This window comes from Petromyzon marinus, chromosome 51, assembly GCF_048934315.1.
Source record: "Petromyzon marinus isolate PM22_M1 ecotype Great Lakes invasive population chromosome 51, UKy_Petmar_22M1.pri1.0, whole genome shotgun sequence".
NCBI lineage: Eukaryota > Metazoa > Chordata > Hyperoartia > Petromyzontiformes > Petromyzontidae > Petromyzon > Petromyzon marinus.
Window position 1 is genome coordinate 7,063,110 of NC_133717.1, and position 17,725 is coordinate 7,080,834.

Sequence of the window (17,725 nt, forward strand, 5' to 3'; positions counted from 1 at the left end):
ACCTCACTCACTACCACACTCACTACCACACTCACTACCACACTCACTAGCTCACTCACTACCACACTCACTAGCTCACTCACTACCACACTACCTCACTACCTCACTCACTACCTCACTACCTCACTCACTACCTCACTCACTACCACACTACCTCACTACCTCACTCACTACCTCACTACCTCACTCACTACCTCACTCACTACCTCACTCACTACTTCACTCACTACCTCACTCACTACCACACTACCTCACTCACTACCTCACTCACTACCTCACTCACTACCACACTACCTCACTCACTACCTCACTCACTACCACACTACCTCACTCACTACCTCACTCACTACCACACTACCTCACTCACTACCTCACTCACTACCACACTACCTCACTCACTACCTCACTCACTACCTCACTCACTACCACACTACCTCACTCACTACTTCACTCACTACCTCACTACCTCACTCACTACCTCACTACCTCACTCACTACCTCACTACCTCACTCACTACTTCACTCACTACCTCACTACCTCACTCACTACCTCACTACCTCACTCACTACCTCACTACCTCACTCACTACCTCACTCACTACCTCACTACCTCACTCACTACTTCACTCACTACCTCACTCACTACCTCACTCACTACCTCACTCACTACCGCACTACCTCACTCACTACCTCACTCACTACCTCACTACCTCACTCACTACCTCACTCACTACCACACTACCTCACTACCTCACTCACTACCTCACTACCTCACTCACTACCACACTCACTACCTCACTCACTACCTCACTCACTACCACACTACCTCACTCACTACCTCACTACCTCACTCACTACCTCACTCACTACCTCACTCACTACTTCACTCACTACCTCACTCACTACCACACTACCTCACTCATTACCTCACTCACTACCTCACTCACTACCACACTACCTCACTCACTACCTCACTCACTACCACACTACCTCACTCACTACCTCACTCACTACCACACTACCTCACTCACTACCTCACTCACTACCACACTACCTCACTCACTACCTCACTCACTACCTCACTCACTACCACACTACCTCACTCACTACTTCACTACCTCACTACCTCACTCACTACCTCACTACCTCACTCACTACTTCACTCACTACCTCACTACCTCACTCACTACCTCACTACCTCACTCACTACCTCACTACCTCACTCACTACTTCACTCACTACCTCACTACCTCACTCACTACCTCACTACCTCACTCACTACCTCACTACCTCACTCACTACCTCACTCACTACCTCACTACCTCACTCACTACTTCACTCACTACCTCACTCACTACCTCACTCACTACCGCACTACCTCACTCACTACCTCACTCACTACCTCACTACCTCACTCACTACCTCACTCACTACCTCACTACCTCACTCACTACCTCACTCACTACCACACTACCTCACTCACTACTTCACTCACTACCACACTCACTACCTCACTACCTCACTCACTACCTCACTCACTACCACACTCACTACCTCACTACCTCACTCACTACCTCACTCACTACCTCACTCACTACCTCACTACCTCACTCACTACTTCACTCACTACCACACTCACTACCACACTACCTCACTACCTCACTCACTACCTCACTCACTACCTCACTCACTACCTCACTCACTACCACACTACCTCACTACCTCACTACCTCACTCACTACCACACTCACTACCTCACTCACTACCACACTCACTACCTCACTCACTACCACACTCACTACCTCACTACCTCACTCACTACCTCACTACCTCACTCACTACCTCACTCACTACCACACTCACTACCTCACTCACTACCTCACTCACTACCTCACTACCTCACTCACTACCTCACTACCTCACTCACTACCTCACTCACTACCTCACTCACTACCTCACTCACTACCTCACTACCACACTCACTACCTCACTCACTACCTCACTCACTACCTCACTACCTCACTCACTACCTCACTCACTACCTCACTACCTCACTCACTACCTCACTCACTACCTCACTACCTCACTCACTATCTCACTCACTACCTCACTACCTCACTCACTACCTCACTCACTACCACACTCACTACCTCACTACCTCACTCACTACCTTACTCACTACCTCACTCACTACCTCACTACCTCACTCACTACCTCACTCACTACCTCACTACCTCACTACCTCACTCACTACCTCACTACCTCACTCACTACCTCACTACCTCACTCACTACCTCACTACCTCACTACCACACTCACTACCTCACTCACTACCTCACTCACTACCTCACTACCTCACTTACTACCTCACTACCTCACTACCACACTCACTACCACACTCACTACCTCACTCACTACCTCACTATCTCACTCACTACCTCACTACCACACTCACTACCTCACTACCTCACTCACTACCTCACTACCACACTACCTCACTACCTCACTCACTACCTCACTACCTCACTACCACACTCACTACCTCACTCACTACCTCACTACCTCACTCACTACCTCACTACCTCACTACCTCACTCACTACCTCACTACCTCACTCACTACCTCACTACCTCACTCACTACCTCACTACCACACTCACTACCTCACTCACTACCTCACTACTTCACTCACTACCTCACTACCTCACTACCTCACTCACTACCTCACTACCTCACTACCACACTCACTACCTCACTCACTACCTCACTACCTCACTCACTACCTCACTACCTCACTACCTCACTCACTACCTCACTACCTCACTACCACACTCACTACCTCACTCACTACCTCACTACCTCACTCACTACCTCACTACCTCACTACCTCACTCACTACCTCACTACCTCACTCACTACCTCACTACCTCACTCACTACCTCACTACCTCACTACCTCACTCACTACCTCACTACCTCACTACCTCACTCACTACCTCACTACCTCACTACTTCACTCACTACCTCACTACCTCACTCACTACCTCACTACCTCACTCACTACCTCACTACCTCACTCACTACCTCACTACCTCACTACAACACTCACTACGACACTCACTACCTCACTCACTACCACACTACCTCACTACTACCTCACTACCTCACTCACTACCTCACTACCTCACTCACTACCTCACTACCTCACTACCACACTCACTACCTCACTACCTCACTCACTACCTCACTACCTCACTCACTACCTCACTACCTCACTACCTCACTACTTCACTCACTACCTCACTACCTCACTCACTACCTCACTACCTCACTCACTACCTCACTACCTCACTACCACACTCACTACCTCACTACCTCACTCACTACCTCACTACCTCACTCACTACCTCACTACCTCACTACCTCACTACTTCACTCACTACCTCACTACCTCACTCACTACCTCACTACCTCACTCACTACCTCACTACCTCACTTCCGCCTCTCCCCCCCCCGCCCCAGGTCTCCCCCGGCCACTTGCCGTGCGGCCGCCGGCGTTCACGCACGGGCGCCCCGGGCCCCGCGGGCCGCCCGCTCCGCGCCGCCTGGGACCCCGAGGCCTCGCCGGCCGCCCCCTCGTCGCGCGCCGAGCGGGAGGGCCGGCCCGGCAAGGAGCGTGCCTCCCGCTCGTCCCTCGGGGCCCGGGGTGTCCAGGGGCCCGGGGGAGAGACGGCGTCGCAGGCGGGGGCCGGCCTCCACCGGGCCGGAGGAGGAGGAGGAGGAGGAGGAGGAGGAGGAGGAGGAGGAGGCGGTGGCTCTCGAAGCCAGGAGCGGGCCCCCCGCTCGGGAGCCGGCGCCGCCGGAGGGCCGGGCGACGTCGCCGCGGCGACGGCTGCGGCGACGTCGCTGCACAGGAAGTGGTCGTCGCTGACGCGGCTGCACGGCGCCGCCGGTGGCGCCGGTGGCGGTGGCGGCGGCGGCGGCGGCAGCGGCGGCGAAGCGTCGGACTCGACGCTGGGCGGCCGGGGCGGCGGGGACGAGTCCTCGGAAACGGAATTGGCGGCGCCGGCGTCAAGGAGCGCCGGCGGCGTCTGCTCGCCGGCCGAACGAGACGCAGGCGGCACGGACAGCGGCGCCGTCGGCTTCGCGCCGATGCCGGAGAGTAAACCTCCGCTCGGCCGCTTCGCCTCCCATGGGCAGCATCAGCAGTACCAGCAGCAGCAGCAGCAGTGCCAGCAGCAGCAGCAGCAGCAGCAACAGCAGCAGCAGCAACAGCAGCAACAGTTGCACCAGCAGCAGCAGCAGATGCATCAGCAGCAGATACAACAGCAGCAGCAGCAGATACAACAGCAGCAGCAGCAGCTGCAACAGCATCATCAGCAGCAGCTGCAACAGCATCATCATCAGCAGCAGCAGGTGGTGGCGTTGGGCCTGCGAGCCGGAGGGGGCTTCGGGGCGCCGGCCCCACAGTGGCCGCCCGGGGCCACCGTGGACGAGGCCGGGGTGGCCGTGTGGCAGCAGCAGCAGCTGGAGGAGTTGCGCCGCCACGTTTCGGATCTGCAGGTGAGCGGGCGGTTGCACTCACTCGCTCACTCACTCGCTCACTCACACACACACTCACTCGCTCACTCATTCACTCGCTCACTCGCTCACTCACTCATTCACTCGCTCACTCGCTCATTCACTGATTCACTCACTCACTCACACACACACTCACTCACACACACACTCACTCGCTCACTCACTCATTCACTCGCTCACTCGCTCATTCACTCATTCACTCACTCACTCACACACACACTCGCTCACTCACTCATTCATTCACTCACTCACTCGCTCATTCACTTATTCACTCACTCACACACACACTCACTCGCTCACTCACTCATTCACTCGCTCACTCATTCACTCGCTCACTCGCTCATTCACTCATTCACTCGCTCGTTCACTCGCTCACTCATTCACTCACTCACTCGCTCATTCACTCATTCACTCGCTCGCTCTCTCACTCACTCGCTCTCTCACTCACTCACTCACTCGCTCATTCACTCGCTCACTCGCTCACTCACTCGCTGTCTCACTCACTCGCTCTCTCACTCACTCGCTCATTCACTCGCTCACTCGCTCGCTGGCTGAATCGCCAGTGCCCGCTGGTGCTCGCTGCCGGTGGGTGGAGACACTCGCTCCCCTGTGTGCCACCGGTCCCCGTCACGCGGTGGTGGTTGGTGGGGAGCGGGAGGGGGTGGGGGGCAATTCGCCTTGGGGGCGAGATGTTAACGACCTCGCCGGGTACACAGGAGGTCGTGCGTTCAAGCCCCGACCCTGACGCCCGCTGCTGCTGCTGCTGCTGTATATTTGGAGTTTGCGGCGTCTCTCTCTCTCCCCGTGGTCGCGTGGATTTTTTTATCCGGGTCCTCCGGTTTTCCCCTCCACGTTGAGAATCAACGTCACCACGCGTGTAGAGTATTTAGGTGTTGATATAAATTTCCGCGCGCGACGATAAGCCATTTCTCCTTGTGGCCAGGCCGCTTCTGAAACAGGAGCTAATGGCTCAGTGGGCGTTACGTGGTAAAATAAACAGAGACGCGTATTCTTTGGGTCTTCGGGTGAAGTCGCGTAGATAGGGTGAAGGAAAATAACGCGAGCGAAACGTCGTCGGGGATGGGAACAGAATTCGCTCGGTGTTGTGACCCGAAACGTCGTCGTTTTTTGTTGTTGTAATTTTTTATGTTATTTTCTTTCAACCGATCAACGCATTTTTTTTGTTTTTGCTTTATTCTACCACGGAAGACCCAAGGAATATTAATTCCTGCAGACGTGAAAGCTTTAAGTGAAGTAAAAAAAGGAATGTGTTTAATAATAATTCTCTAGCCCCCCCCGGCCACTCCTTCAGAGGGTTTCCAGGCGATGCGTCTTGCGGTCCCACGCCGTCAGGAAGCGGCTCGTCACGCTCACGGCCAGGATCCACATCGCGCGCGGTTTGAACCGGCGACCGAGCCGGGCCGGCCGAGTGGACGGCGGCGGCGGCGGCGGCGGCGGCGGCGGCGGTCGCTCGCTCTGCGCCTCGCAGCAAGTGGGCGGCTGGGTTCGACTCCCGACTCGGGGCTCCGTTGTGTCCGGAGTTTGGGTTGCGTCGTCCGCCTGTGGCCGCAGAGCGTGGCCGAGCGTGTCTGCACGCGGCGAGGACGCGCGAGTGTTTGAGGGAGTGTGTGTGCGAGTGTTTAAGGGAGTGTGTAAGGGAGTGTGTGCGAGTGTGTGCGAGTGTTTAAGGGAGTGTGTGCGAGTGTTTAAGGGAGTGTGTGCAAGTGTGTGCGAGTGTGTGCGTGTGTTTAAGGGAGTGTGTGCGAGTGTTTAAGAGAGTGAGTGCGAGTGTTTACGCGAGTGTTTAAGGGAGTGTGTGCATGAGTGTGCGAGTGTTTAAGGGAGTGTGTGCGAGAGTGTGCGAGTGTTTAAGGGAGTGTGTGCGAGTGTTTAAGGGAGTGTGTGCGAGTGTTTAAGGGAGTGTTTAAGGGAGTGTGTGCGAGTGTTTGAGGGAGTGTGTGCGAGTGTTTGAGGGAGTGTGTGCGAGTGTTTAAGGGAGTGTGTGCGAGTGTTTAAGGGAGTGTGTGCGAGTGTTTAAGGGAGTGTGTGCGAGTGTTTAAGGGAGTGTGTGCGAGTGTGTGCGAGTGTTTAAAGGAGTGTGTGCGAGTGTGTGCGAGTGTGTGCGAGTGTTTAAGGGAGTGTGTGCGAGAGTGTGCGAGTGTTTAAGGGAGTGTGTGCGAGAGTCTGCGAGTGTTTAAGGGAGTGTGTGCGAGAGTGTGCGAGTGTTTAAGGGAGTGTGTGCGAGTGTGTGCGAGTGTGTGCGAGTGTGTGCGAGTGTTTAAGGGAGTGTGTGCGAGAGTGAGCGGGTTTGTGTTGGGAGCGGTGGTGTGGCGGTTAGCGCTATGCTGCGCTACGAACCCGGCGACCCGGGTTCGATCCCCGCTCCTGGGCCTCCCCTAGGTCGACTCAGCCTCAACATGAGTACCTGGTGCGGTGTATAAACATTGCCACTGGGGAGACAAAGGCGGCCGGGCGTGGTGCTCGCCACCCACCCCCCGTGCACCGTTCCGGCCTTCACAGGTGCTGCTCTTTAACAGCACTCTGCCCCAACAGTCTGTTAAGGTTACACGGGGGATCTTTGTCTTTGTGCGTGCGAGTGAGTGGAGTTTGTACATTCTCCGCCGCTGCTCTGCATGGCTCTGCTGACGGGTTCTCCGGTTTTTCTCCCATCGCTAAACCCACACGCACACACGCACACACGCACACACGCACGGTGGAATCGGTGTTGGCCAAAGCATCCCAATGCTGAAAGATCGCCAGCCAACGACTCAATTGGGGATGATGCAGCAGCGGCGGCAGCGGCAGCGGCGGCAGCGGCATCACCTCTCCAGCTGCGAAGGCCTTGCGGCAACCTCCTGAGCTAGAGTCTTGAGACTCAATGAGGATCTCTTCTGAGTGAACATGCGTAGTAGTAAAAAATAAAAAACACAGACCTAGAATCATGTCACCAGACAATTACCGGGTATCTCGAGATTCTCCTGCCCACTGGCGGGGCGGGTGGGGGGGGGGTGGTGGCACGTGCCCTCCAATGATCCGATCGAAATCCCTAATTTCGATCGGATCATTGGGGTTTATTAGCAATAAATCGGCATTTTGCGACTCCCCATTGCCACTGTGCAGCATATTATTGCGTGCCGGGGACTATATGAGATGATAGGACAATAGTCTAAGTCCATGATTGGCAATAAGTATCGGCAAAGCGGTTATATAAGTGACTCAGAATTGTGCGCAGTTGCATATACAGTCCACGACTTCCCTGATGGCATTCACCTTTAGCGAGCGCGATGCCGATCACACAACGCGGTTCGAATTCGACCCTCGGTCGATGGCTGCGTCATCGCCACACACGCGTCGAGTAACAAGCAAGGGACAACTCGTTACTTACTAACATCTCCTTACTAACAACTCCTTACTAACAACTCCTTACTTACTAACAACTCCTCTATCATTTTTCATTGCTGGAGGGGTTGCCCCCCCTCCCTGAAAATCCTGGCTCCGCCCTTGCTCCTGCCTAAGTGCGCGTAACCCGAATAATGACGATAGGAGCGTCATAGGAATTCCCAGCATGCTTTGCATGTCATGGTAGCGGCAGTGTTGTTTGCACGTTGTATGAACGTAGAACTTCTTTCGCACCGTACGTAGCCAACCGTGCTTATTGGAGGTGCAGTGTTGAGGTGTATGGGCAGTGTTGAGTCCATGGGTAGTGTTAGCCTTTGGGCAGTATAGGTGAACGTAGAACTTCCTTCGCAACCGTACGTAGCCAACCGTGCTCTTCGGAGGCGCGGAAGTATGCGGTACACAGATGAGTTCCCGTCCCAAACGAAATCAAACGTGAGGTCTTTATTTAGGCGGCGGCGGCGGCGACGGCGGCGTCACATCGATGCAAGGCGTGCGCCGGCTTCGCCCTCGCTGGGACTCGTCGGTACTGCGTAGCCGTCGCCGCCTGCTGCTGCCGCCGCCGCCGCTGGTGGTGCCAGAGCGTGCGCGTGCTCTTGTCGGCTGTGCGCGGACAAAATAGTGAGGAGGTGACAGTGACGAGGACGAGGACGACGACGACGACGTACATAGACGATGGGACACCTCGTCAGCCGGGTGCAACACACGTTCGCATAGTTTGCGGTTGGCATGGGTCGACTGGTCTCTATGTGAGTCTGTGGGTCTCTGTGTGAGTCCGTGGGTCTCTGTGTGAGTCCGTGGGTTTCTGTGTTGTGAGTCGATGGGTCTGTGCGAGTCTATGGCTCTCTATGTGAGTCTGTGGGTCTCTGTGTGAGTCCGTGGGTCTCTGTGTTGTGAGTCGATGGGTCTGTGCGAGTGTATGGCTCTCTATGTGAGTCTGTGGGTCTCTGTGTGAGTCCGTGGGTGTCTGTGTTGTGAGTCGATGGGTCTGTGCGAGTCTATGGCTCTCTATGTGAGTCTGTGGGTCTCTGTGTGAGTCCGTGGGTCTCTGTGTGAGTCTGTGGGTCTCTGTGTTGTGAGTCGATGGGTCTGTGCGAGTCTATGGCTCTCTGTATGAGTCTATGGGTCTCTCTGTGAGTTTGTGGGTCTCTGTGTGAGTCCGTGGGTCTCTGTGTTGTGAGTCGATGGGTCTGTGCGAGTCTATGGCTCTCTGTATGAGTCTATGGCTCTCTGTATGAGTCTATGGGTCTCTCTGTGAGTTGATGGGTCTCTGTGTGAGTCTATGGCTCTCTGTGTAAGTCTATGGGTCTCTGTGAGTGTCTTTGGGTCTGTGTGTGATTCTGTGGCTCTCTCTTTGTGAGTATCTGGGTCTCTGTGTGAGACTACGGGTCTATCTGTGAGTCTATGGCTCTCTGTGTGAGTCTATGGGTCTCTGTGTGAGTCTATGAGTCTCTGTGTGAGTCTATGGCTCTCTGTGTGAGTCTATGGGTCTCTGTGTGAGTCTATGGCTCTCTGTGTGAGTCTATGGCTCTCTGTGTGAGTCTATGGCTCTCTGTGCGAGTCACAATTTGCGCGGGGGGGGGGGGCAGAGACCATTAACTCGCCGCAGTTTAATCGCCGTGGTTTCGGGGGGGGGGGTGGTTGGGGCGACGCCGTGAGACAGCCCCCCGGATCCCCCCGGATCCCCCCAGAGCCCCTCTGGAGCCCCCCCGGAGCCCCCCCGGAGCCCCTGGCTGGAGGTGGGGGTGCTGCTGCTGGCTTGACCTTTGACCTCCCTCGTGGTGGTATCCACCGGAGCAGCTCGCGGCCCCTTCCACGCAGGAGCGGCGTTCGTGGCCCCCCGTGGTGGGGGCCGGCGGCGTGGGGGGTGAGCGGTGGTGGATGAGCGCGGTACCGCGAGGCGCACGCCGGGGGGCGCTCTAAGCCCGCGGCCTCCACGTGAGCCTATGGGTCTCTACGTGAGTATAGGTCTCTACGTGAGCCTATGGGTCTCTACGTGAGTATAGGTCTCTACGTGAGCCTATGGGTCTCTACGTGAGCCTATGGGTCTCTACGTGAGTATAGGTCTCCACGTGAGCCTATGGGTCTCTACGTGAGTATAGGTCTCTACGTGAGTCTATGGGTCTCCACGTGAGTATAGGTCTCCACGTGAGCCTATGGGTCTCCACGTGAGCCTATGGGTCTCCACGTGAGTCTATGGGTCTCTACGTGAGACTATGGGTCTCTACGTGAGTCTATGGGTCTCTACGTGAGTATAGGTCTCCACGTGAGCCTATGGGTCTCTACGTGAGCCTATGGGTCTCTACGTGAGTATAGGTCTCCACGTGAGCCTGTGGGTCTCTACGTGAGTATAGGTCTCCACGTGAGCCTATGGGTCTCTACGTGAGCCTATGGGTCTCTACGTGAGTATAGGTCTCTACGTGAGTCTATGGGTCTCTACGTGAGTATAGGTCTCCACGTGAGCCTATGGGTCTCTACGTGAGCCTATGGGTCTCTACGTGAGTATAGGTCTCCACGTGAGTCTATGGGTCTCTACGTGAGCCTATGGGTCTCTACGTGAGCCTATGGTCTCTACGTGAGACTATGGGTCTCTACGTGAGTCTATGCGTCTCTACGTGAGTCTATGGGTCTCTACGTGAGCCTATGGGTCTCTACGTGAGACTATGGGTCTCTACGTGAGGCTATGGGTCTCTACGTGAGTCTATGGGTCTCTACGTGAGCCTATGGGTCTCTACGTGAGACTATGGGTCTCTACGTGAGACTATGGGTCTCTACGTGAGACTATGGGTCTCTACGTGAGTATAGGTCTCCACGTGAAACTATGGGTCTCTACGTGAGTATATGGGTCTCTACGTGAGACTATGGGTCTCCACGTGAGACTATGGGTCTCTACGTGAGTCTATGGATCTCCACGTGAGACTATGGGTCTCCACGTGAGACTATGGGTCTCTATGTGAGTTTGTGGGTTTATATGCGAGTCGATGCGTCTCAACGTGAGACTATGGGTCTCCATGTGAGTTTGTGGGTTTATATGCGAGTCTGTGGGTCTCTACGTGAGTATGGGTCTCTACGTGAGTATGGGTCTCCGTGTGAGTTTGTGGGTTTATATGCGAGTCTATGGGTCTCTACGTGAGCCCATGGGTCTCAACGTGAGACTATGGGTCTCCGTGTGAGTTTGTGGGTTTATATGCGAGTCTGTGGGTCTCTACGTGAGTATGGGTCTCTACGTGAGTATGGGTCTCCGTGTGAGTTTGTGGGTTTATATGCGAGTCTATGGATCTCTACGTGAGCCCATGGGTCTCAACGTGAGACTATGGGTCTCCGTGTGAGTTTGTGGGTTTATATGCGAGTCTGTGGGTCTCTACGTGAGTATGGGTCTCCGTGTGAGTTTGTGGGTTTCCGTGTACATATGTACGTCGAACTTCTTTGGCACCGTACGTAGCCAACCGTGCTTATGGGAGGTGTGCGAGTGAATCTGTGGGTGTCTGCGCGAGTCTTTACAACACAACGTGGGTGTGCAGTATGCAATTATATAATTATTCATATCGTCTAAACGTGACCGCGATTCAAGGGCCTCCGTGCCGGCGAGCGAGAGAGACGCAGGCAGTCGGCCGCGGGGCAGGGGGACAATTTAGGAAGCGGGTCTCACACCTGGACCCGCACGGGTGCAGGGGCTGGGGGCACGGGTGGCTGGGGGGTGCGGGCGAGGGGGGGGGGGGATCTCCGGTGCACCGCGGGAGGAGCTGCGGCCGTGGGGGTCGGGGGTCGCTTCCCCCCCAGGGCCCCCCCCCCCCCCCCCGCGTTGTCGAACCCCTCCTACGCCACCAGCGACCAGAATCGCGGCACCTTTTTTTAGTGTCCGCGTCCCCCCGACCGGGCGAGGCCCCACTGAGCCCCGGGACTCTTTCTCAGGAGCCACCTGAGAAAGAGTCCCGGGGCTGAGCCCCCCCCCCCATCCACCCCCCACCCCCACCCCCACCGCAGCTCCGGGACTCCCCCCTGGCGACGCCCGGCTCCCCGGCACGCGCCAACCGTCCCCGGCGCTCCGTCCCCGCGGTGGGCGCGACGATCAAGGGGCGCGGATTACTCACGGTGATTGGACAGGGTGGCGGGGGGGGGGGCTACCTTCCCCACCCCCCCCCACCCCCCCACCGATGTATACGCTACATACGTTTAGGTTATTACGATTTGGGGGGCGGGGAGGTCGGGTTTGAGTGGGGGGGGGGGGGTGCTGTTAGCCCCCCCCTCCCCCCGCCGTGCGCTCTAAAACATCTTGACGGTGATGAAGAGCAGCAGCAGCACGATGACGATGAGGAGGAAGTTGACGATGAGACTCTGCCACCGGCCCTTCTGATCGAACATCATCGCTGCGCCGCCGCCGCCCCTTGCTGGCGCTCCGTGCGCGACGATGGGCCGCTCCCGGTTGTCCTGCGCCATCACACGTCGTCACGAGTTGTCACATCGTCACACGTCACACATCGTCACACACATCGTCACACATCACACGTCGTCACGAGTTGTCACGTCGTCACACGTCACACATCGTCACACATCGTCACACATCACGAGTCGTCACACGTCACCACGAGTCGTCACACGTCACACATCACACACATCGTCACACATCACACGTCGTCACGAGTTGTCACGTCGTCACACGTCACACATCGTCGCGCATCGTTACACCGCATCGCACATCGTCACACGTCACACACAGCGTCACATCATCACGTATCGTCACACATCGCACACATGGTCACACATCATCAGATTGTCACACATCACACACATTGTCACACATCGTCACACATCACATACATCGTCACACGTCACACATCACACACATCGTCACACCACACATTGTCACACATCACACACATCGTCACACATCACACGTCACACATCGTCACACATCACACACATCACACACATCACACACATCATCACACGTCACACATCGTCACATCGTCACACATCACACGTCACACATTGTCACATCGTCACACATCACACACATCGTCACACATCACACACACATCTTCACCCGTCACACATCACACACATCACACACATCGTCACACGTCACACATCGTCACACTTCACACACATCACACACATCATCACACCACACACATCACACACATCACACACATCACACACATCGTCACACCGCACACATCACACACATCACACACATCGTCACACATCACACACATCACACACATCGTCACACATCACACGTCACACATCGTCACACTTCACACACATCACACACATCGTCATACGTCACACGTCACACATCGTCACACTTCACACACATCACACACATCGTCACACGTCACACGTCACACATCGTCACACTTCACACGTCACACACATCGTCACACGTCACACATCGTCACACTTCACACACATCACACACATCGTCACACGTCACACATCACACACACATCGTCACATCACACACATCGTCACACGTCACACACATCGTCACATCACACACACATCGTCACACGTCACACGTCACACACACGTCACACGTCACACATCGTCACACATCACACGTCGTCACACTTCATACATCACACACATCACACACATCGTCACACGTCACACGTCACACACGTCACACATCACACACACACACATCGTCACACGTTACACATCTCACATTACACACATCACACACACATCGTCACACGTCACACACATCGTCACATCACACACATCACACATCGTCACACGTCACACATCACACACATCGTCACACGTCACACATCACACACATCGTCACACGTCACACACATCGTCACATCACACACATCACACACATCGTCACACATCACACACACACATCACACATTGTCACACATCACACATCACACACATCGTCACACATCACACGTCACACATCGTCACACATCACACACATCACACACATCACACACATCATCACACGTCACACATCGTCACATCGTCACACATCACACGTCACACATTGTCACATCGTCACACATCACACACATCGTCACACATCACACACACATCTTCACCCGTCACACATCACACACATCACACACATCGTCACACGTCACACATCGTCACACTTCACACACATCACACACATCATCACACCACACACATCACACACATCACACACATCACACACATCACACACATCGTCACACCGCACACATCACACACATCACACACATCGTCACACATCACACACATCACACACATCGTCACACATCACACGTCACACATCGTCACACTTCACACACATCACACACATCGTCATACGTCACACGTCACACATCGTCACACTTCACACACATCACACACATCGTCACACGTCACACGTCACACATCGTCACACTTCACACGTCACACACATCGTCACACGTCACACATCGTCACACTTCACACACATCACACACATCGTCACACGTCACACATCACACACACATCGTCACATCACACACATCGTCACACGTCACACACATCGTCACATCACACACACATCGTCACACGTCACACGTCACACACACGTCACACGTCACACATCGTCACACATCACACGTCGTCACACTTCATACATCACACACATCACACACATCGTCACACGTCACACGTCACACACGTCACACATCACACACACATCGTCACACGTTACACATCTCACATTACACACATCACACACACATCGTCACACGTCACACACATCGTCACATCACACACATCACACATCGTCACACGTCACACATCACACACATCGTCACACGTCACACATCACACACATCGTCACACGTCACACACATCGTCACATCACACACATCACACACATCGTCACACGTCACAAATCACACACACATCGTCACACGTCACACATCACACACACATCGTCACACGTCACACATCACACATCGCCACACATCACACACACACATCACACATTGTCACACATCACACATCACACACATCGTCACACGTCACACGTCACACACACGTCACACATCACACACATTGTCACATCACACACATCACACACACATCACACATTACACACATCACACACACATCGTCCCATCGCCCTCGTTCGTTTACGGCAGAGGAACTGGGATGTCGTCAGTTCGACTCCTGGTTGGGGAGTTGACTCTGCCCATCATCCTTCCCTCTGGGGTAGGTAAAATGAAATTCCACTTCGTGGGGGAAGTCAGCAACAGCTGGTTGTCAGATGGATAGACTTGTCCTCCCCGCACCCGCCATAGCAATGTGGAATTCCCACCAATGGCACAGGGCTGTCAAGATGAGCGCCGATGCCTCATCAGGGCGGCAGGGAGGCGCAGTGCGGTTGTGACACGCTGCGCCTCACAGCAGCAGCCGCCTGGGTTTGAGTCCCCGGCTCTGTGTGGAGTTTGTCGCTGTGTTTCTCTGGCCCCCCTCTCTTGCGGTGTTTGGGCTTCCTCGCTACGGCGAAACCCACATGCACAGTGGAACTGCTACCGGGGCCGAAATATCGCAATGCCGAAGGGAAAAAAAAATCCCTTGCCAAAATTACTCATTTGGGATCACGGACAGAGATTCCCCGTAGGGCCTTAACAGATTGTTCGGGGCGTGTGCTGTTAGCGAGCGGCACATACGAAGGCCGGCACGGCACACGAGGGGGTGGGTGGCCAGCACCACCGCACCAGGTACTCATTTGAGGCTGAGTCGACTTAGGGGAAGCCCAGGGCCGGTTCAGATAATCGTCACTGGTGTTGGCCGTGAGCGGGTATCGAAGCCGGGTCGCCGGGTTCGTAGCGGAGCGTGCTGAACGCTACGCCACCACTCCCCACCCACACAAACCCGCACACACTCACAGGTCCTCACGCGTACTGGCACACTCACTCAGACTCTGCGGACACGAGGGGGGGGGTGGGGGGGGGCGCACAACACAAACTCCAGACAGAACGGAGCGCGAGCCGGGAGTGAGCGTGCTACCCCCACTACACTACCGCTCGATCGTGGATCACTCAGCAGCAACAGAAACATCGCCCCCCTACTGCGAGAATTTTGCAGGACCCTCTTGGTGATTCTTTACCTGGGTAAACACGCGGAATAATGATAACAACAATAATGTTTAACAATAATGCGATGACTCATTTTAATCTTCAATGCCTACTGGTGTCACTAAAGGTCTCTGTGCATGTCAGTATGTGCATGCTGGTGATGTCAGTATGACAAGTGGTATCACTGTGTCTCTCTGTGTGTCAGTATGTGCATGCTGGTGATGTCAGTATGTCTACTGGTATCACTGTGTCTCTCTGTGTGTGTCAGTATGTGCATGCTGGTGATGTCAGTATGACAAGTGGTATCACTGTGTCTCTCTGTGTGTGTCAGTATGTGCACGCTGGTGATGTCAGTATGACTACCGGTATCACTGTCTCTCTGTGCATGTCAGTATGTGCATGCTGGTGATGTCAGTATGTCTACTGGTATCACTGTGTCTCTCTGTGTGTGTCAGTATGTACACGCTGGTGATGTCAGTATGACTAGTGGTATCACTGGCTCTCTCTGTGTGTGTCAGTATGTGCACGCTGGTGATGTCAGTATGACTAGTGGTATCACTGTGTCTCTCTGTGTGTGTCAGTATGTACGTGCTGGTGATGTCAGTATGACTACTGGTATTACTGTGTGTCTCTGTGTGTGTCAGTATGTACACGCTGGTGATGTCAGTATGTCCACTGGTATCTCTGTGTCTCTCTGTGTGTGTCAGTATGTACACGCTGGTGATGTCAGTATGACTACTGGTATCACTGTGTCTCTCTGTGTGTGTCAGTATGTAAACGCTGGTGATGTCAGTATGTCTACTGATATCACTGTGTATCTGTGTGTGCCAGTATGACTACTGGTATCACTGTGTCTCTGTGCGTGTCAGTATGTGCACGCTGGTGATGTCAGTATGACTACTGGTATCACTGTCTCTCTGTGTGTGTCAGTATGTGCACGCTGGTGATGTCAGTGACTAGTGATATCACCGTGTGTCTCTGTGTGTGTCAGTATGTACACGCTGGTGATGTCAGTATGACTAGTGGTATCACTGTGTCTCTCTGTGTGTGTCAGTATGTACACGCTGGTCATGTCAGTATGACTACTGGTATTACTGTGTCTCTGTGTGTCAGTATGTGCACGCTGGTGATGTCAGTATGTCTACTGGTATCACTGTGTCTCTCTGTGTGTGTCAGTATGTGCACGCTGGTTATGTCAGTGTCTACTGGTATCACTGTGTCTCTGTGCATGTCAGTTTGTGCATGCTGGTGATGTCAGTATGACTAGTGGTATCACTGGCTCTCTCTGTGTGTGTCAGTATGTGCACGCTGGTGATGTCAGTATGACTAGTGGTATCACTGTGTCTCTCTGTGTGTGTCAGTATATACATGCTGGTGATGTCAGTATGACTACTGGTATTACTGTGTCTCTGTGTCAGTATGTGCACGCTGGTGATGTCAGTATGTCTACTGGTATCACTGTGTCTCTGTGCGTGTGTTAGTATGTACACGCCGGTGCTGTCAGTATGACTACTGGTATCACTGTGTGTCTCTGTGTGTGTCAGTATGTACACGCTGGTGATGTCAGTATGTCCACTGGTATCTCTGTGTCTCTCTGTGTGTGTCAGTATGTACACGCTGGTGATGTCAGTATGACTACTGGTATCACTGTGTCTCTCTGTGTGTGTCAGTATGTAAACGCTGGTGATGTCAGTATGTC

The 17,725-nt window shown here is 54.3% G+C and overlaps 1 protein-coding gene across 4 annotated transcripts in view; it reads left to right on the forward strand.

The window, feature by feature from the left end:
• LOC116953320 (centrosomal protein 85L) overlaps positions 1-17,725 on the forward strand; it is a 114,369-nt gene that overhangs the window by 42,965 nt on the left and 53,679 nt on the right. For all 4 annotated transcript variants that reach the window (XM_076074926.1, XM_076074924.1, XM_076074927.1 and 1 more), the window contains one exon: positions 3,521-4,561. In XM_076074926.1, the coding sequence (XP_075931041.1) occupies positions 3,521-4,561 (1,041 nt within the window). The remainder of the gene's footprint in view (positions 1-3,520; positions 4,562-17,725) is intronic.